This window comes from Macrotis lagotis, chromosome 8, assembly GCF_037893015.1.
Source record: "Macrotis lagotis isolate mMagLag1 chromosome 8, bilby.v1.9.chrom.fasta, whole genome shotgun sequence".
Taxonomy (NCBI): Eukaryota; Metazoa; Chordata; class Mammalia; order Peramelemorphia; family Peramelidae; genus Macrotis; species Macrotis lagotis.
Genome location: NC_133665.1, coordinates 62777563 through 62799776, shown reverse-complemented (window position 1 = coordinate 62799776; position 22214 = coordinate 62777563). Strand labels below are relative to the sequence as shown.

Below are 22214 nucleotides of genomic sequence, written 5' to 3'. Positions count from 1 at the left end.
GGAATTATGGTTATCATTAATACTATCACTGCATAGCTAATATAATAATGTGTGTGTTTAAGTGTGTGTTTGTGTGGTCAGCCAGAACAGAGTGGCCTAAAGCTGTCCTGTTCTGCCCTGCATTTCAGAGGGTCTTCTATCAATTTATCCCTGGGGTTTCTCATCATTCTGGAAAGATCTTATTACTATTCTGAAATAAAGGAAATAGCAGAGAAAGGTTAGAGCGAGAACAATATCTTAATCCAAGAAAAGAATGGGCAAGTTGGAATTTTCAGTTCCTAAATTTACAGCCTACTGATTCTTACCAGATATTCAGAACAGTATTGGGCAATGAGAAATTTGGGGCCTCAGAACACCTGGATTTAAATCCCAGTTCCACTGGCTTACTGGCTACATCCCCGAACAAGTCACATCGTCATTCAGATACTAGGAATTGGGGGGGGGTCTAAATAACCTAATCTGGTCTGATCGTTGTACAGCTAAGAGAAAGCAAAGGCAAGGTTTGGAGGGATTAAAGAGACTTGTGCAGAGTCACACAAGTATTAAGTAATAACCAGCTAAGAATTTCAGTGGTTAGAATGCTGGATGTGGAGTCCAGAAGACTTGGTCAATTCTGTTCTCAGATACTGGCCACTTAACCACTACCTGCCTCAGCTTCCTCAACTGTTAAATGGGGAAAAGAATAGCACCTCCCTCACAGGATTATTGTGAGGATCAAATCTGAATTATCTTCTGACTCCAAATCCAGCCCTCTTTCTACTCCACATTTCTCTGAGTCTTCTCTTACTTGTCTCTGAAATAAGAAGGTTTGAATCACTGATCTCTGAGATTTCTTCTATATCTAAAAATTCTGATCCCAGAAACCAAGTTAAACTAAATTAATTGAAAATTTTAATTCATAAGTTAAAATATATTCTGCAGGCTTGATGCATTTGGAATTTGCCAGTTTATGCATAAATAGTAAAATTTATCTTTATAGCTACCTCTTTGAAGTGTAAACAAAGTGGACAGTGCTGAAAAGCATCACAGTCTTATCTTGTTTCTGAAATTACCAGCCCACCGCCATGACATCAATGAACTATGTATGCAGGGCTTCCCCTGAAAAAGAAGCTGACGGTGGCATCAGCAGGTCCATTATGTCGGCCAGGAACCACATGAGGAAGTACATCATGACCACACAGAACTTCTCCTGGCAGTCAGACAGAACAAAATTGCCAGACACTCATTGGAAGGAAGCTGCTGATAAAACAGGTTTCTGTGACAAGAATCTCGCTTTCTGTGCCCCTGGCCTGAAGTTTCTTGGAAATGCTATCGTATTGTAACAAAATGCAGAACCAGAAGTCTTGTGTCAGCACTGAGAGCCTCAAAGGGAGGGGAGCAAGAATATTTATATTCAAGTACCATCTGGGGGAAAATCTTTTTCTAGATTTGCTTTCCCTCCTAAAGTAGCAGAGTTAATTAAATTTTGGAAGAAACTCTAATCTGCCCTAAAAATGAATCAAAACTTTAAAATGACCACAGTAAATTCCAGTGCAATTTACTTCTGAAAGCCACTTGTCCTGAACAAACATCTGGAGCACTTGTTCCACTTCCTTCTTCCTCATTTTTTTGCTCTTAAGTTTGTCGGATAGGTTTAAAATACTGGTGGATGATGCATAGCCACTTTCTGATTCAACAATCAAGTCCATCTGCAAGAAATATTTTACAGTAAATAAATCTCAAGTTTGTATTTTGGCCCACTTTTACTTTCAAGATGTTAGGTCCCAAACTGGCAGACCTGTAAAATAGCCTCTCTCCCTCTTACAGCATTAGAAAATTGGCTTAATTTTACATGTAAACAATGTCTATAAAACCAAACTGAAGTGGAGATACATATTGTCTACCTACCTTCCTCGCTAAATTTTTGTGAGGGCCAAATGAATACTGTACATAAAGCATTTTATAAAACAATGCAGTACTTATATAATAAATAATATTATTTAAATTGTTGCTGTTTATATTTCTTATAAAAGAGAGGAAGGGGGAAAATGCTTTAAAAATAGTTGATAACTCAAATCTTATTTTACAAATGAGAATTGCACACACAAAGTTAGCTTGTTGTTCCCAATACAGTTAGGGCAAAATTCACATAATAATCTATTTATGGCAAATCAAATATTCAAATATAGCTCATCAATGTGGTTATCCCCTCCAATGACACAGCTCACAATCTATATATGCCTGGCCAACCTGTGTTTCACTTAAGTTCATCATTGCAGATCCACCTAAGGAATTAGATACTCTCCTCACTTTCTCCTACTGTGGCAAGGATATTACTGTTATATACAGGCAGGCCCTTAAGTTGCTCCTTGTTCTTGCCATATAACCAACCCATATTCTTTTTCACTTATCCATTTTCTGATGACATCCTTTACTCTGCTTCTTTTTTACAGTTCCTCTTTTTGAAATGTGTTAAAGCATATTCATGCCCATGTTTCTCCATTGCCGCAATTTCAATTATTTGAAGGCAGGTGTATTCTAAGACTTGCAGGCACATAATAAAAGAATAATATTAGTATCCCAAAGGAGGACCTTTATTTCAAAGAGAAGAGGTCTCTTCAGAAGAGACCTTTGTTTCAAATAGCAGTGGAATTTTCCAAAGGCAATTCACCTTATTTTCCTGCTGGTCAATTAGGAGATTACTGTCCATTTGAAATGTCTGCCCAAGATAAATATACTGATGGATAAAAACTATAAGTTATTCAGTCAACTGTATGTCATAGGCTATACAAAAGGCTTTATTCTTAATCGACTTGTTTTTATGGTATGAATGGTTATACTGGATGCTTTACAGTAATTGAGAACTTGTCCAAAAGGCTCTTAAATGTTTGAAGTCAAGGTTTCAAATAATCAGCACAATGTTATCAACAAATAGGAGTGGCTAAAGAATTTCACTATCTAGTCACAAGATTCTAGTGAGAATCCCTCTTTGACTTGAACTTTGTACTGTGTTACTTCAAGAAAGTGAAGAACACTTTTGGCCAAATTACAACTTTACCTGTTATTAATGATTGGAGAGCTAATGAAAAAGGTTGTTTCAGTTACAGCTTTCAAAGAATCTTGTATAATTATGACAAAGACATAAGAGATATCTTACTGAAGGCAGCACTCACATTAAAAGTACCAACTACAAAGCCTCCCTCATTCCTCCCTCACCACCCTGGGTCCCCCACCTCCCCTATACTCCATAAGCTTATCACCAGGAAAAATTACCACAAATGCAGCTTCAGCTGCATCAGGACACTGCCCCTGTGACTGGAGTAGAGAACAAAGCAGAAAATTCTTCCCAAAGCCTCCCCTGAGGGCCCAGAAGTTCAGCCAACTCTTCATCTCCTACCAGCTGTGTTGCTTGGTTTTGACTGATCATCTAATAGGTATTCTCTGCCCCATCCCCCACCTCTTTTTAAAACTAGATTATAAATTCCTTGAGGGCAAGGACTCTCTTTTTCATACTTACATTCCCAGTGCCTGAGAGATAACAGGTGCTCAATGCTTATTGAATTATATTATAGACAATCTAAAATGGTGATTATCTGTGCCCTCTGCCTTCAATGCTGCCACTCTGCCAACATCACTGCAGAAGCAGATGGGAGCCACATGGGACAGATGATCATTTTAGACTAATATATTTCAAGACTGTCATGGCCAAAATATTTGTCCCTAAATGATCAGCCTACTATTGATGAATTTTATGAATTTAATTAGGCTAGTCCTCAGAAAACAAACTCAGTCACCTGCTAGAACCAGACTTAAGGCATGGCAGGGTCTTCCAGAGCTTATACTCCATGGCTTCATGATGAATCCTGCTACCTCCATCACATCCAAGTCTCTCTCATCCAAAAGGTTCTTGGTAAACCCTGTCATCCCCACAAGATGTCATCTTATATCCCACCCACCCAACATGCACTTTCTTTAGCCAAACTAGAAAAAACTTCCTCTCTTCTCACTTCTTAAACTTAGCAATCTGACTTGTGATCTCATTATCCAACTGAAACTGTCCTCTCCAAAGCTACTCATGATGATTAGCTGCCAAATCTGATTGTCTTCAACCTTCCTGACTTTTCTCAATCATATGACTGCTGAAAATCTCCTCTCTCCTCTCTGGGTTTTCAGGGTTTTATGACCCTGCTCTACTATGTCATAGCTCTCTTTCTTTCTGACCACTCCTTTTTAGAGACCTTTGTCAGCACTTCATCCTGTCTCTGTCTCTCTCTCTCTCTCTCTCTCTCTCTCTCTCTCTCTCTCTCCACTCTTGGTGACCATATCAGCTCATATAACTTTTATTATCATCTCTAAGCTGATAATTCTTTCTCCAATTGATATATTCAGCTTCAGTGATTTTTTTTTTGAGACCCAGAGGCACAATATGAGTATCCTAGGGGAACACTGGGAACTGAATGTTTCATAGATCCCAAACTCAGAATGCACAAAACAAGAAAACTCATTATCTTTTCTCCAAAACCAATCCCTCTTTCTAGCAAGAGCACCACAAATTCCTTCTAACTATCCAGATTTGCAAATCATAAATATTCTCAACTCTTCACTCACTAAAAGTATCTAGTCAGTTGCCAAAGTGTGTCCTTTCCATCTCCACATCATATTCCATATCTTTCTCCTCTCCATGCTCACATCTCCACCACCTAAATGCAGGCTCTTATTACCTCTTCCCAGAACACTGAAATAGCTCCTAACTGGCCTCTCTGCCTCAAGTTTCATTCCATTCCAATTCATCCTCCATAAAACTATCCAAGTGATTTTCTTCAAACTTATGATGATCATGAAATTCCCCTGCTCAATAAATTCTAGTGTTTTCTAATGAGATAGTTAATCAAACAGAATTTCCCTTTTTGACTTTTAAAGCTCTCCATAAGATGACCACAATCTGTCTTTCCAGCCTCATTATATATTAAAACCCTCTTCTTTTGCTTCATGGTTCAGCCTAATTGGCCTTCTGTTCTTTACACAAGACATTTGGAATGTACTCCCCCCTCAAGTGCTGGTTTATGTCCCCCCCCCCCCCGCAAATTATCTTCTATCTAGCAACTCCTTTGGAGAAGGGGTAGTCTTTCTCACCAACTGCAATCATCTACCTCACAGAGGGCAGCCAAATCAGTTGAGCTGAAGCAGCAAGTTCCCCTGAGGGAGAGCTGGCAGGCACCATGTGCCAGGCAAGTCAGACCACCTCCATCACCTTGAACACCAACCTAAGAGCCTAACAAAGACAGTCACTCAGGATTCTGAGCCCAAAGAATATTAATGCTTCCTGCATCTTGGTCCACAGTCATCATCCTGGGAAGTAAGCCCAGCAGAAATGCAGGCTGTCACTTGCTCCTCCATGTGCCAGGGACACAGGTTAAGACTCAGAAAAGAAAGTCCTGCCACCCAAGAATTTTGGCCCCATCCAAACTGAGAATCACAAACTGAGATTTTATCAGCAGAAATGATATGGAAAAACATGCATTACTTTCTCTTTTGCCCCTCTCCCCCAAGGTCCAACGGAAGTTCCATCTAACTTGCAGCTTCACTAAAAAGCCAAGAAGTGCAGTCTCCCCCTCAGAATGTGAGCTCCTCAAGGCAAGGACTGTCTTTCTATCCATTTGTATTCCTCCCCATGCTTAATTTGTAATTCATTATTCATTTCTTTTCTATCAGTCCAGTGTTCTCTCCAAAGCCTGGACTTTCCACTCCTCAAGGTCAGGACTCCCAGTCTTTATATCTACAGTGCTGAGCAGAGTCCTAGGTCATAATAAATACTTGTTGATTGGCTGTCTGATTAAGAATCCAGGGTTACCTGTTACAATAAAGTGTTCCACAGACAGCTATTCAGTGATCTCCCCAGAGAGCAGTCCTTTAGCTGAGAATTCCAGGTGAGCTCACTAAACAAAGATGACTACTATTAAATGAAAAATCAAACTGTTCTTTGAAAAAAAATCAATTTTTTTAAAATTTAACATTAATTTATCTCACAAGGGAAAATTAGTTCTCTCAATAAAGTCCTTTTCATTCATTTGACTTATGGTACATGCCTAATCTAGCTAATTATTGTAGATCAAAATAAAATGATATGTATCTCTTTAATCATTCTCCAAAGACTATTAATTTTTTTTAACCAGAGAATAAAAATTTTTCTGAATTACTCTATTTGATGATACTTACAGTTTTTTTAAATAATTCCAATTCATTTTCTGCATAGTCAGTTGCCACTTTGGTAGCTTCTGTTATTGCAAGATTCACCTAAAGAGAACAATCATATTTAATATTAATTTTTGCCCCTTTATTAATAATCAGTATAGTAGTATGATTTCTCTTAGTTTCCTTGCTATAAAATTAAGATATTTGCTCAATCTACCTTGCTTTGTCAATCATAAAATAATATAAGATTATGAATTATTGTCATGATTATTCACATTTCTATATTACCGAATAACTTTTAACTTGGAAAAGATGTTAGAGATAATATAGTATAAATTCTTCATCTTATAAAAAAAAGAAAAAACGAAATCTGAGAATGGGAAGCAATTTGCTCAAGTCCTCCTGGTAGTTAAGGGCAGAATCAGGATTCCTGACTCCAAATCCACTGCTTTTCCTCTAAACCAAAGGTTTTTAATATGGGAGGAAGGAGGGAAGGGGTCATGAATTCTAATGTTGTGATAACTGTATTTCAAGATAATTGGTAATTTTGTAATTTGTAATATCACGGATTTTATTTTATGCATGTCAAAACATTATTCTTAATGATCTTAAGATAAGAATGGAATGAGGGGGAAAGAATACATTGCAAGGGGGTGGGGAGATTAGGTAAAAGAACATTAGGGAAAATTATCTCATATCCTCAAGTAGACAACTACACAAACAAGGAGGAAGGGGCAAGGGAAGCAGCTGCAATTTGAACTTCACTATTATTTGAACTGTCAAAAGGAAAGAATATACCCATCCAGACAGAGTTAGAAATAGATTTCACTCAATGGGGAAATAGGAGGAAGATTAAGGAAGAGATTAATCCTAAACAAAACAAAGGTAGAGGGGCAAAGAATGGGAATTTGAAAGTGGCACAAATTGGGACATGGTAAAACAAGATATGGTACATAAAAATGATGCAATATTATTGTTCTGAAAGAAATGATGTAGGATAATTTCAGAGAAAGCTGAGTACTTGTGTGAATTTATTAGAGTAAAGTACACAGAACCAGGAAAAACCATGTATACAATGACAATATGAAAAGGATAAAAACAATTCTGAAGGAATTAGGAACTTTGATAAGGGTAATGACTAACTAGGATTCTGGAGGACTAATGATGAAATATACTATGCACCTACTGATGGAAAAATAAAGGGCTCAGAGAACACAGAATGAGACATCAATTTTTTGGACATAGACAATACAGAAATGTATTTTGTTTGATCATACATATTTGCAACAAGGGCTTTATTTTTCTTTTGTTCTCAAGTGATAAGGAGAGATTATGGGGTGGAAGGGATAGGAGAGAAGGGAGATTTTTGCTGAATAGAAAAATAAATGAAATTGTTTTTTAATCTGGGTAAGTTAGAATTGTAAAGAATCATAAAATGCCAAAACTGGAAAGGACTTCAGAGAACATCCAATCTAATCAATTTAGAGAGATGGAAACAGATTCAGAAAAAATTAGGCCTGCTATAATGTCCCAAGCTGTAGTGATCTGGAGTTCTTTACTCCAGGTCAGTGCATAAGTTGCATTGTTACTTGCATGTGACAAGTTAAAACAGCAGGGGTCCATTTAGTCCCAGCTTTTAGTAATAGCACATAGTAAAATTAGCACTAGGTTTGGAAACAACCTGGATATTTCTGCTAATTAATTCCTATTAGCAAATCCCATGTACTCTTTTAGACTGGGATTCAACTTTTAGAAGATGAAAGTTGTCTAAGTTCTAATTCCTATTCAATTATCCAGCTAACAATTGAAATCTCATTTATTTCTTGTTTTCCTTAATGAAAACCAACATTATGCCTTAAAATTACATTTGGTTTCAGTAAATTTAGGGGGAAAGATTTTATACTTAAAAGTTTTTTAATATCCAATCAATTCTTTAGATGACAGACAAGGGTATTTCTGTTGTCAAAAAGTCATACTGTCTCTTCATAATGACAGCATTTCCTGTATTTAGAGACAATCTTAAAAGCACTTTGAAATTCATTTGAGTTCACAAAATTCTGTTGCAACTCAAGGAAGTTAGATTCCTAGATCAGTCTTTGAAGGCTGGCTTAATGCTCCTGAAAAAGAGAAAGCAGTATAACAGACATTGTTAGGAATGAAAGAGACTTTAGAAATAATCTAAAATAATCTAATCCAATTCTCTCACTTTCTAGAAGAGAACACTGATAGTTAGGGAAAGAGATAAAATTCAAACCCAGATAATACAACCCACTAAAGCAGGATTCTTTCTGTTCCCATAAACATTATCAAAACTGAAGCCTCTGAAATTTGAAGCTATGCTCAAAGGGCAAGTGAATTGTGCATACCCTTTGATCTAGCAATATCACTACTAGGTCTGTATGCCAAAGAGATCATAAAAAGGGGAAAAGAATCTAAATGTACAAAAATATTTATAGCAGCTTTTTTTATAGTGTCAAAGAATTAAAAATTGAGATAATAGCCATTAATTGGGGAATGGCTGAACAAGTTATGGTATTTGAATGTAATGAAATACTATTGTTCTATAAGAAATGATGAGTATGGGGTGGCTAGGTGGCGCAGTGGATAAAGCACCGGCCCTGGAGTCAGGAGTACCTGAGTTCAAATCTGGTCTCAGACACTTAATTACTTAGCTGTTTGGCCTTGGGCAAGCCACTTAACCCCATTTGCCTTGCAAAAACCTAAAAAAAAAACTTTTTTTAATTAAAAAAAAGATGAGCAGGCAGATTTCAGAAAAATTTGGAAAGACTTACAAGAACTGATGTTTGTGAAGTGAGCAGAACCAAGAGAGCATTGTACACAGTAATAATAACATTGTGTGATGGTTCTTAACTTGGCTTTTCTCAACAGTACAGTGATCTGAGACAATACCAAGATGGAAAATGCCCATCCACATCCAGAGAAAGAACTATGACATCTGAATGCAGATTGAACATACTAGTTTCACTTTTTTTTTATTTTCTGTGGTTTTTCCCTTCTGCTCTGTGTCTTCTTTCACAATAGGCCTAATGTGGAAATATGTTTATATGATTGCATATGTATACCTATATCAGACTGCTTGCCATCTTGGGAAGGAAGGAGAAAAGAGAAGGAGGGAGAAAAAAATTCTAAAAAAAGAATGCTGAAAATAATCTTTTGCGTATAATTGGAAAAATAAAATACCATTTATCAAAAATAAGCCAAAATTTGATGGAAAAAAACCTGGAACCCGAATCTAGAGGTGGAAAGGATCTCAGAGACCACCTAATTCAGTCCCTTCATTTTAAAAATGAAGCATCTGAGGCTCAGAAAGATCAAAAGACTTTCCCAGCTTCACACAGTTCATGGCAAAGAGAAATATAGAGCACAATCTTCATGTAATAATGTTTTAATTTATAAGGTCAGGAATCCATTTCCCTGGTCTATAATCTTAGTCAGGGGACTAGATGGCAGAAGAGGGGAATGACTAACTGTACAAACCACTACCCAAATGATAAATATTATCTCCTGCCCCCCCTGCCTGTCTTAGAGCTTGCCCTCCACTTCTGCCCTTAAAGCAACCACATAGATCTTCTGAGGTTTTCTAAAAGTTTTGACTGCAAGAAACAACAGGAAATAGAGTATAAAATGACTCTTCCCAAAGTTCCACTCTTTCCCTTCTCTTTTTTTGCCTTATAAACTATAGGGAAAGACTAAAATTAACACAGGCTGATTTTAAACTAGAATAAGACTAATTGACATTTCATGAGAATACTGAGACTCAGCTCCTAAATGTGGTATAACAGGAATAGGACAGCAGCTCTAGAGGTAAGAAGAAAACTAGAATGAGGGCACTACTGAAAAGCCTTTCATATATTTTTGCCTGGTACAAAATAATGTTTTATGTGTTAAGTGTTTCCCAGAAAAAAATGTTAAAAGTATGTTTTACTCAAGATCCCTTTTGTGAAATACAATCCCTTTGGTATTATGTCAGCCAGAGTCCTGTGGTTTTTATTTACTTTGGTCACAAGTATTTCTGACTGGACAAATCTTAACTATTATTTCTGGTTTTCATAAACATTTCAGTCCTGATACAATGAAGTAAGTCAATCCCTTTTCATAACTATAACCAGATGAGATCATGTGATATTCATTGCCAGAGACATTTATCATCATGATTCAATAAATACAGCTTCAAACTTTGCAATTTAAACCTTATTTCTTACTAACAAGAATTGAAATCTAAAACTGAAAGCTTTCCCTTTGTGAATTACTGTTTAATGGCTCTGCCCCCCAGATAAGAACATTTTACAGTTCAGCCAACCTGTGTATACCAGGCATCAGAAGAAATAAAACATTACATTTTCTATACAGCAACTTAAGTTTGCAATGCACCTTGCATAGAGTAGGACCATCAATATTTTCTCAGACATAACTGAAAGCAAAAATTTCCCCCAAGCCATGGCAAATCCCCTATTCCTTCTTGTTCTAACAGCCCTAAATACAGAGTGATTCTAGAATGATCTAGGGTAAAAAAGGACACACACCTCCCCAACCTATTCTGGTCACAATCCATTCCAGGGAGTCTCTTTAGGCTGATTCTAGATAGATGAGATCCCCACGTAAGAATGAGTTTGGAGTGTTTGAAGGATTTCTATTAGAAAGAGAGAGAGAAATTCCATTACCTCAGTGATTCTCTAAGTTCACAGCAGACTCAAGAAAACTTAAATCTTGCAGACATAGGTCACCTGAACCTCTTCCTACAGAAATCTAGTTCAGAAGCCCTGGTTAAACCTCTCCAGAGACAACAGGAGGTAAGGGCAGGCTGTCTCTGTTTCTCTCCTTCTCCATCTCCGTCTCCTCTCCTCCCTTGTTCTTTTTTCTTCCTCTTCCTCCTCCGCTGCTCCCAGTACTTAATGTATTTGGGGGGGATTTCTTATGTAAGAACTACTAAAAAAAAGATGAACTTTTGTGGCCTGTGATAAAGATATATAAGGCAGGGAAACAAGCAGAAAAAAACAAGAGAGTGTGGAATAGCAGAAAGTGGATAATAACCTTTGGATTACTTCCCTTAAAGGTAGTTGTGAAGAATATGTCAAAGAGCTGTCAAAATATCAGCATTTATTGTGGTAGTTACTGTTATTTTTACTATCAGCTGACTTGAGGCAGGTTATTTAATGACTCCCAGCCTAAGTTTCCTCATTTGTAAAATGATATACTTAGTCCAGGTGATTGCTAAGGTCCTTTACAAATTTAAATCCAATGATCCTGTGTTCCACATCTAATGGTGCTAATGGAGAGATAATGTAATGGAAAGAATGTTCAGAAGATCAACAGATCCAAAGAAAGTATGTCAATAGGTCAGTATAAATAATATTCAGAAAAATCAGTAGACCTGATTTGTGTCCCATTCCTTCCACTAATCAGTCATTTGACCTTGGGAAAGTCATTTCATCTCTTGAATTCTCAAGTTTCCATATCTATAAAGAGAATGGAAGGGCAGCTAGCATAGTGGGTAAGAGTCCTGAGCTTAGAGACAAGAAGACATGAGTTCAACTCCAGCAATTCACTTAACCCTGTTTGCCTCAATTTTGCTTCAATGAGATGGAGAAGGAAAAGGCAAGCCATGCCAGTATGTGCCACTTTCACCATTGATAAAATAGCATTTCCATTAGCTACGGTTCTCTTTAGAGGGGTATTTCGCCAGGGGGTGCTCAGTCATGTACTTACCAGAGCATAAAACATCTTTCCATTATCTTCTGAGCGTCCTTTTCTGATTTCCATAAACAGTGGACGCAGAAATGTGTTAATAATGTCAACAAAGTCATCCAGCTTGTCATGAGCATAGTACACTGAAAATTCACAACCAAGAAAAAGAAACATGAATCTAAACATCTTTCCCTCAACACCTCAAACTGCAATGATTTCTGTAACAAGAAAACACCTGAAGTCTCTCAAGGATATCTACATGAAATGACACATTAATGAATGGTGGAGTTGGATTTCTGGTGATTTCTTACTACTACCTTCCTTTCTTTTGTGATCTCAAGCTCTATCCAACACCCCCACCCCACCCCCAGACCACCCTACTACTGAATGGCAGTGAAAAGACCATGGCTTAAGCTTTGTATGCATTAGGTAATGATGATGCTAAGGTAGTAGTCAGAAGATTCATGTTCCCCTATGATCTCCAACTCCTCATGATAGCCCTGGGAAATTGGGGCTATTTCTCAGGCTATCTTGTCTGTACTCCTGAAGGTAGAATTGCCTTGCTTGCCTGGAATCATATTACTAATACTTAGCAAAGGGCCTAGAATACAGTAAGCACTTATTGAATAAATGCTTCCTCTCCCTCCTCCTCTTTAAGCAAAAGAGATTAAGTGACTTGGTCAGAATTACTAATGTCTGAATACGGATTTGAACTCAAATCCAGTGTTCGATCTCCCAGGACAGATTGGAAGTGGGGAAACCCTAAGATCTAAGGAGGTTGTCTAGGAACAGAGACACCAGTAATAGTGACTGCATTCTCCCCAGGACTTGACTACTGACCAAAGTAAACAGGGAAATTCATTTTGACCTTCAAAAAATACCACTAATAACAATAATAATAAACAAAAATAGTTCCACGAGGGGGCAGCTAAGAGGCGCAGTGGCCCTGGAGTCAGGAGTACCTGAGTTCAAATCCGGCCTCAGACACTTAAAAAAAAATAGTTCCAGGCACTGTGCTTTAAAAATATTCTCTCAACCCTGGGAAAGAGGTATCATTATTATCATCATCCCCATTATATAGATGAAGAAACTGGGGCAAAGAGAGTTAAATGCCTTGCCCAAGGTCACACAGCTGATGGTCCTTCCTGACTTCACACCCAACTGACTAGCCTCTGCACCACTTAGCTGCTGATACAGATGTAATCAGGAAAAATATCTACCATATACATCAATTCAATTTGATTCAACAAACAGGTCTATGTTTCAAGGTACTTAAAGTACAGAGATAGAAAACAAACCAAAAAGTCACAATCCCTAAACTCAGAGAACTTTTAATCTAATAGAAGAGAAAGAACATGGACACAATGGACAATAGAACATGAACAAAATAACGCAAAGTATGACAGGAGCAATGAAGAGATCTAAGCAAAGAGTTGTTGGAAAATCTAGGAACAGAAAACTCACTTTCAACATTAGCTGAACTGAATTTTGAGGTGTGTTTGTGATTATAATGAATGTAAGAGGTTAGTGGGTAGTCAAGGGAAAGGAAGAGAAATGGCCTCCAATTTTTTTCAAAAAGCCACTAGCAAAAGAAGGCATTGAACGGACCAGGCTTTGTGTGGTTTTCTCTATATAGTGTGCCACCAAGGTCAATATCCTGAGTCTTATGCCAAAGGTCTTTAAGATTTTGTTAGGACAGGCAATGACTGCTTCTCCTAATGCAGGCCAACAGCCCCACCATACTGAAATGACAGTCTTCATCCCTTTCTGTGGGATCAACCCTCAAGTGATGAACTTCTCCAAAATTGGCAATTCCAAGACTCTGCTAATGTATAATCCAGGAAAAGTCAATTTGGTATGATGGAAAAAATGCTGGATTTAAAAGCAGGAGAGATCTGGGTTCCAATCCCAATTACAGTTGTGACCAAGAACTTATTGCTTAAGGACTTTGTCCCTTATATTCCTTATCTATAAAATAGAGACAACAATCCCTCATGGACTGTTACAAGGATAAAATGAGATAAAACATGAAAAACATTCTGTAAAGCCATGTCTAATTGACAGCCATCATTATTATGCAGAATCAGGGAAGGCCTCCTGGAGGCATAGCAACAATAACTCAAATTTAGTCAGTACTGGACCATATATATGTACATACCCACAACCCAGTGGGATCAGTAGAGCTTATTATCCCCACAAAGATGAAGACAAGTCAACCAACTATTAAACACAATGTAGTCGGCAATGTAATAAACACTGGAATTAAAAAAAACAAAACATCCCCAAATGATCCCTGCTCTCTAGGAGCTCAGTCTGGAGAAGACAGTCATACGAGCAGCTATGTACATACAAGATACAGATAGGATAAACTAGACATCATTCTAAAGGGATCAGGTTTCTGATAGAAGGTAGAATTTTAGCAGAAACTTTAAAAAAAGCAAGGGAAGCTATATGTTGGAAATGAGCAGCATAAGAAAGCCAGGCATGGGGGACAGCCAGTGACAAAGGAAACCAGTGTCCCTGGATCACAGACTAAGTGTCTAATACAGCCAAGTGTCAGAGGACCAGAAAGGGAGGATGAGTCAAGATGACATAAGACCCAAAGCCAAAAAGAGGATTTTCTATTTGATCCTAAAGATAACAGGGAGCCACAAACAGGGGTGGAGTGAGATGGGAAAGAGTGATATAATCAGACTTGAACTTTAGAAAGATCACTCTGGAGGACCATTTGGACTGAGAAAAGATCTGGCAGAGGAAAGGAAATCAACCAGCAGGTTACTGCAAGTCCAGGTGTGAGCTGATAAAGGCATGGACAAGGTGGTGGCAGTGTCAGAGGAGAGAAGGGGGCATAGCAAATAGGCATCCCTATCTCACTGATAAGACAGTGGCAACAGGTTGGATATGGGAGATGAAAAAGAGAAGTCAAGGAGCAGTTAGTTTGCAAGCCTGGATGATTGGGAAGATGGTGATAAAATGAACAATAATAAAAGAGTTGGGGAGAAGGACACCAAGTTCAGTTTTGGACATGTTGAATATAAAATTTCTAAGGATATTCAATTCAATATGTCCCAGGAGATTGAAGCGATAGAAAAAATGCATCTAACAATCATCTGTATTGAGATGATAATTGAATTAATGGGAAGTGATGAGATCAACAAGAGAAATGAGCTTCCTAAATTTACATGGTTAGTGAAATAAGTGAAACTGAGATTAAACCCAGCTCTTATGGCACAAAGCCCATTGATTTTCTACTAAAACATTGATTGTCTCACAGATTTGAGAGTTCTGATTCAGCATGAACTAGAAAAGAGAGAACCATCTCAATGGAAGAAAATCAGCAGAAATACTCTCCAACCCTGGTCAAAGCTGGACCATAAACCTATCATATATGTTTGCTTTACTAATAAATAGCATATGCTCACAGGCATCTTCCCTATCTAGATCAGAGAATGCATTAATAGTTTCTCAGGGAGAAGGGCTAGGGTGTGTGAGCTAAGTGGGGGAAACTGGGAGGGGGGTGAGAGGAGGTAGGGAAGGAAGGGAGGGGAAAGGAGGAGACTGGCCCAAGCCCTACATTCTTGTGGTTATAAGCAGCAAGGTCCTACCTCCATGATACCTAGTGTGGAGCAAACAACTCTGCCACAGCTGCTGTAGCTGCAGTTCACATAAAATACAAGGAGTCTGACACTGATTTAAGTGGTTTGTTGCTTTAGCAATTCAACATTTTAGCAATAACAGAACTTCATTTGAAATGCAGTTCTAAGTGTGAGTTAAAGGCCTCACCTACCCACTTACTGACTCAATAGGGGTGTAGTGGGAAATGAAGCAGAAGACTGAAGTAGAATTCAGGGTGGTACCAAGCAATCACTAGAAGCAGCAGCTGCAGCCACAGAAGCCCATAGTCACTTATCGACCTGATCAGCTCTCTTTCATCACAGCCCAAGAACCCAGAAGTAAAAAACTAAGTTTCATCACGAACTAGAGGAGATCACGGGGGGGAGGGGGTATTGGAAGGTACCTCCAAGGTCATCAGGACCAACCCCCTCTTTTCTAAATGAGTAAACTGAAACCCAGGAGGTCTGAAGTGACTTGCCCAGGGACACAGGGGTAGTAAAGGGCAAAGATCAGATTCTCTGTGTCTTGAGCAGGGCTCTTAGCACAAACTACAGGTCTTGCCCCACTGGAAAGCTTCAGGTAAAGGCTCTGTTCAGACCCTGGATGAGTTCAGAAATTCATCAATAGAAGAGCAGCAGTATGATGAGCCTGCCAGCTATATCAGTTCCAACAGGTGGTCTACCAGAGCATGGTGGAGTGACAATCTGCCCTGATGAAGAAAGATTCCCACTGAATCCAAGATCCCCAGAGTCTTCTCTATGTTCTTCACTGGAGAGCCATATGACCTTCATTTAGGGAGTACTGACTTTTTACCAAGCATAAAATTCTAAAAAACCTGGTGATTTAAGATCAAGGCTCTGCAAGTAGACCTAATAATAGTAAAAATAATAGTAAAAAACATTTATAGAAATGTTTCACATCTCACTGAATCCTCACAACTATTAGCCTGCTGTTAGGAATGAGGAAACCAACTACTAACTATCTGAGGATTCAAATTAAGGTCTTCCTGACTACAAATCCAGCCCTCCCTCCACTAAACAATATTTCCTCTTAAGATACTTTATGAGTAGAATAGTGAATAATTATAAAAAGCAAACATAAGAATTCCAAAAGCACAGAAATGTTGGGTTATTTAATATATCTATAGAGAGCCCATATGCACCTAAATGTCCTCATAGCAATCTCTGTTATATCACTGTAGAATAATAGTAGCCATCAAGGAAAAATTAAGTTATGTTCAGAAAAGTCTGTTTAGAAAGATGTTTTGTTTTTTTAAAATAGGACATTTAAAAAAGCAAACACCAGTTGTCTAGAAAATATCCTTATATCAAGCAGTTAGTTCCCAGAGAATAAAAATTCACATTTGCTTAGTGATTTAAGGTTTATAAACTCTTCCCAACTGACCAATGAGGCAGTGTTCAAGTATTCAAGTATGCTCATTTTCCAGGTGACACAACAGAGGCCTGGAAAGCTCAATGGGATTTGCTTCTGCAGGATCCCACAATCAGAAAATGGCAGAAGCAGAATTTTAACATCAGTGTCTTCTGACTTTAAATTCAGTGTTCTTTCCACAAGACAAGCAGGTAAAACTGGGTTTTGTTCTTTGGGGTCTACGTAATTTGTGAGATTCGGGTCCCAATAATATTCAGTATAATGTCCCTAGTGCTCAAACCCCAAAAGAATCAACAATCTGATATAATGAATTGTATTATAAAGAATAATTCAGGAGTATATTAATGATTAGAAGAAGACTTTAGACAATCTGGGTCATTAATCAATTTACGTTAAATATATAAAAGACTAAGCATGATGTCTGTTGAATACCCTTCTCTCCACTCCTGTATTTACTAATACAGATTAAAGAGCAACCCTGCATTTGGGATTGTCTCCAACCCTTATACAACTGGCTAAGGATTTGTAGTTCTCAAACCTTTTTAGTCTTGGAATCCCTTTACACTCTTATAATTTATTAGACCCCAAAGAGCTTTTGTTTATGTGGACTATAATCTGTTAATATTTACCACTTGAGAAATTGAAACATCTTAGCAACATTATAAAAACAGTTTTGACCTCACAGACCCTTGTGGATTGGGGGGAGAAAGAAGAGGGTTGCCTTCAGAGGTCCCTGGACCTTTGAGTTAAAACCAATGATCTAACAAGTCATATAAAACTCAAATAGAAATGTTGACTTAGAAACATTATCTATGCTGTATTATATTTTTATTTATTTTGTAACTGTTTCCCAATTACATTTTAATCTGATTGAGGCCTAACTCAGTCATTTTGTGGTCCTTAGGTTGGAATCTAGACCTCTGATGTAGATCATAACGGAACTCCACTTGCTAGTCCCTGACTCCTAACTCTTCCCCCGCTACCACCACTCTGGCTCAAGTCTTCTGACCTTGGAACCTGGAGAACAGCAATCTGTACCAGGTTCTCTTTGCTTCTATTTCTCCCTCTCTGATTGATAAGGCACCATTTACCACCTCAATACCTAACAACCCATGTCATTCAAGGTCCGTCTCAGTCTCACCCCAACATACTTTCTTACTCTCCCACGACTCCTTTTTTTTTTAAGGTTTTTGCAAGGCAAATGGGGTTAAGTGGCTTGCCCAAGGCCACACAACTAGGTAATTATTAAGTGTCTGAGACCGGTTTTGAACCCAGGTACTCCTGACTCCAAGGCTCCACTACACCACCTAGCCACCCCCCCACAACTCCTTTATGTGAACCTTTAGCCCCCTGTGAAACTGATCCACTTATCACTTTCCATTTTTTACCACATACTCCCTCCATCCTTGTTCATTGCTTCCTATCCTTCAAAGCCCAATTGAAATCCTACCTTCTTCACTATCTGATCAGCAATAGCAAGCTATAGTTTGATTCAATGTTGCCTCTGAGTCCCTAAAATATTTGTACATTCATCTCTTTTGGTTTTTTGACAGGGCAATGGGGTTAAGTGATTTGCCCAAGCTAGGTAATTATTAAGTGTCTGAGATCAGATTTGAACTCAGGTCCTCCTGACTCCAGGGATGGTGCTCTATCTACTGCACCACCTAGCTACCCCTGTACATTCATCTCATATAGCACCTAACCTATTGTAATTTATTGAAATTTCTAAAGGGCAAAGATCTTTTCTATTATTCTATTATTATAATTATAATAATATATATTATTATTCAATAAACGATTGATTTATTGATTGAAAGGAGATTTTAAGTAAGGGGTATAGATCAATTAGCCACAGCAGCTATCTACCAGTCACACAAGGCCTACCCCTTCTCATCTCTAGGCAGACATGTCATTCAGAGAAAATGACAAACTAAATTTTCCACTGAAAACACTCTTGCCAGAATTCATTCATTCAGAGAGAAAAAAGTATTCTGTGGGTCGATCAAAAACATTCTACGGTGATGGACTTTCCAGATATGTAGCAAGTCTAGTTCCAAGCTAAGAGTTACTCTCTATAGCTTCCCCTCTCTAGTCTGTTCTTTTATGTCAAACCAACCCCAATTTCTGACACGTGTATGCTTTCTCTGTCCTTTTGTAAGAAACTATTGAAATTACTGGTACAATCATCATTTTTAAGACTTACTGTCTCCTTTTTACGTCTCCCAATTTTTATATCTCAACTCTTCTCCCTTCCCCATCTCATTATTTAAGTCTACCCATTCTCAATAACAAGAGTTGTCTTTTCTCTGAGTCTCTTTCCCCATATGTAAAATGGAGATAATCCATTACACATAGCAGAACTGTTGGGAGGAAATAGTTTTGTCTTCCATAAAAGCTTATGTTATTCAAAGTAAAGACTGGCAAATTGCATTCTGTGGGGGGTGGAGGGAGGGAAGCAAGATTAGGGGAAAGATTGTAAAACTCAAAATAGATAAAATCTTTAAAATGAAAAATGGCACACACACACACACACACACACAAGTGTATGTTATTGTTATTCAATCATGTTCAACTCTTCATGACCTCATTTAGGGTTGGCAGAGATACTGGAGTGATTTGCCATTTCCTTCTCCAGTTCATTTTACAGATGAGGAAATTGAGGCAAACATGGTTAAGTGATTTGGCCAGGGTCACAGGCTAGTAAGTTTATGAGGTCAGATTTGATCTCACAAGATGAGTCTTCCTGACTTCAGTTCCAACCCTCCATCCATTGTGTTCCTTATTGCCCCCCCCCAAAAAAGGTGTATATAAATGAGAATATAAATCTTATCAGATGAGATAATGCATTTAAAATACCGGCATCCATAGTACCCTAGGCCATTGCCAGTCTCCTGACTTTTGTCCTAACACTGGTCCTTCAATGACTCTGGAAGAAACAGGCTAATAATCTTATGTAACTCTGTCTCCCTTAAATTCAATTTATGAGCATATCAAGATATCACCTTGTGATATCATTGGTCCTCTTTGAAAACCAAGGACGAACAACAAGAACTGTAGGGTTAGATGTTACTATAATCATGGCAAGAAATTTTCTTTGTGTAGTTAACCCCTTGTTAACTGTAAGTCTATATTTAATTTAACTAGCTGAATATAGTTTTCCTTTACTCAACCCCTTCACAAAACACTTTGACTTACTGAAACTGTACTACTCTGTTATCACTTTTTGGAACCACTGTTAAATGCTGTGAGATAAAGATTGTATCACAAAGTGTAATTCTGAAGAAATCATAGTCTTAGTCTCTAGTCTCAACTCTACCACCGAATTGCAGTATGAGTAGAGATTCTGAATGTGCAGCCCTGTAATGTTTTGTATTAGTCACAGCTCATACTATCTTCCTCCTTAGTAAAGTTTCATCACTGAAATTCTGTTCACTGGTAAAATCAGAGCTAAAATAAACACTCTCTTCTAATTTCATTTAACTACTGATGGAATGAATTCAATAACATTTGTAAAGCACCATTCACTGAAGAGAAAGACAATGTTAAGGCACAAAAATATACTTGGATGGTTTTAGTAAAAAGAAATAGAAAAACCTACTGTATAGAGCTGATAAATGTGATTAATCAATAAATTCCTGTTTTTATAGAACTTCTTGTCCTTAACTAACCCCAAGTCTAAAATATAGTCATTTTACTGTACCATCACTATACTAAGTATATGTATATAATATTCTAATTTGCCTTATTCATTCACTTGACAAACCTCTCTCTGTCATTACTAAGAGAATTGCACTGTGTTGTGCAAGAGGAGATGTTGTTTGTACATTTTCATAGAGAACGAATGACATCACAGGTGATGTCTTGACTTACTTAAGAATTGGATTTAAGCAATGCAGAGCTGCACAAAGTCATCAACCTCACTTCTCTCTTCCAGAATCATCAAAGTACTGGCAATGGTTTGGGATGCAGTGGATGACCTTGGCATCTTCAATGTCTGATCAAGCTCTAAGTAATCCAAAGCAACTGCTTCAGCTACCTTCATGATCACTGGAATTGTTCTCATCCACCCATTCTATCAGGAGAAGTCTTTACATGGTTGGGGTAGATATCCCCCTAACTTATCAATGATTTTGAGACCCATCAGTTATCTTTAAGTTGGTTCAACCTGTCCATCAAGAGAGTTTTATCAGGGTATAGCTACTATTCATGCTGCAGTTTCTTGGAGCCACAGGTAAGAGCTGGGTGAAAGGTGTACCCCAAAGACGGATTAGCAGCCCTGAGAAGGATTTGGCAAGACCTCCCACCAGAGGTGTTAGTTCTCCCAGAACACCCCACAGAATTAAGAAGATACACGACCTATCCTGAAGTAGCTCACATTCTAATCCGAGTAGGAAAGACATGTACAAAGATAAATGTAATATAAATTAAAATATAAAAAGTACGTTAAGACTATAAAGCACAATGAGATAAAATGGGGGGGATCACTTCTAGTTAGGAGATCAGAGAAGGCTGCATGGAGGAGGTAACATCATGACCCCATTTAGGTTTTCTTGGCAAAGATTATTTGCCATTTCCTTCTCCATCTCACTTTACAAATAAGGAAACTGAGGAAAATAAGGTTTAAGTGATTTGCCCAGGGTCATTCAGCTACTAAGTGTATGAGATCAAATTTGAATTCAAGTCTTCCTGACTCCAGGCCTGCAGGTACTATATCTACTGCACCACCAAGCTAACCTACACTAGACTGATAGCTCCTAAAGAGCAAGGATCCTGTTTTATTCATCTTTTTATCTGCTCCAGAATCCAGAAGAACACAATGCACCCAATAATAAAATTTAATAAATGACTAATAATTATCTAAGAGAGCTAGATGTTGCAGGACTTGGAAGTCAGGACGACATGAGTCTAAATTCAGACTCTGACTCTTATTAGCTAGGTGACCCTGGGCAAGTCACATATCTTTCTCAGTTTCCTCATCTGTAAAATGAGGGTAATAACAGCTCCAACCTTATAAAGCCTATGTGAGGATTGTGAAAGAGTATGTGTTAAAAACTTTGCAAGTCTTAAATTGTTATCTATTATTATTACTACTATATGACAAACTATAAAAGAAAGAATCTCATTCAACAAATGCTTATTAAAGGACTAGTATATACAAAGTAGTATTCTAACCTCCAAGAGACACAGAGTTTAGACAACATGGTCCTTTTACTAAAACAACTTCTATCCATATCCCTGCTGACTATCATACTGTAGCTCTCCTCTCTTTTGTAGCTAAACTCCTAGAAGGCCTTCTCATACTTCCTTCCCTCTCAGCATCTGATGAAGTT

The 22214-nt window shown here is 37.9% G+C and overlaps 1 protein-coding gene and 1 long non-coding RNA gene across 6 annotated transcripts in view; one reads left to right on the top strand and one right to left on the bottom strand.

Annotated features, from left to right (window-relative positions):
* The window catches only part of NSMCE1 (NSE1 homolog, SMC5-SMC6 complex component), a 79767-nt gene that overhangs the window by 9422 nt on the left and 48131 nt on the right, over positions 1 to 22214 (bottom strand). For all 5 annotated transcript variants that reach the window (XM_074197407.1, XM_074197408.1, XM_074197406.1 and 2 more), the window contains exons 3-5: positions 11899 to 12020; positions 6196 to 6273; positions 1542 to 1688 (exon numbers count right to left, since the gene is read on the bottom strand). In XM_074197407.1, coding sequence (XP_074053508.1) covers positions 1542 to 1688; positions 6196 to 6273; positions 11899 to 12020 — 347 coding nt within the window. The remainder of the gene's footprint in view (positions 1 to 1541; positions 1689 to 6195; positions 6274 to 11898; positions 12021 to 22214) is intronic.
* On the top strand, positions 5804 to 21388 carry LOC141495737 (uncharacterized). The gene is made up of 3 exons (XR_012470837.1): positions 5804 to 5906; positions 16940 to 17075; positions 20819 to 21388. It is a non-coding gene; the product is annotated as an uncharacterized LOC141495737 (long non-coding RNA).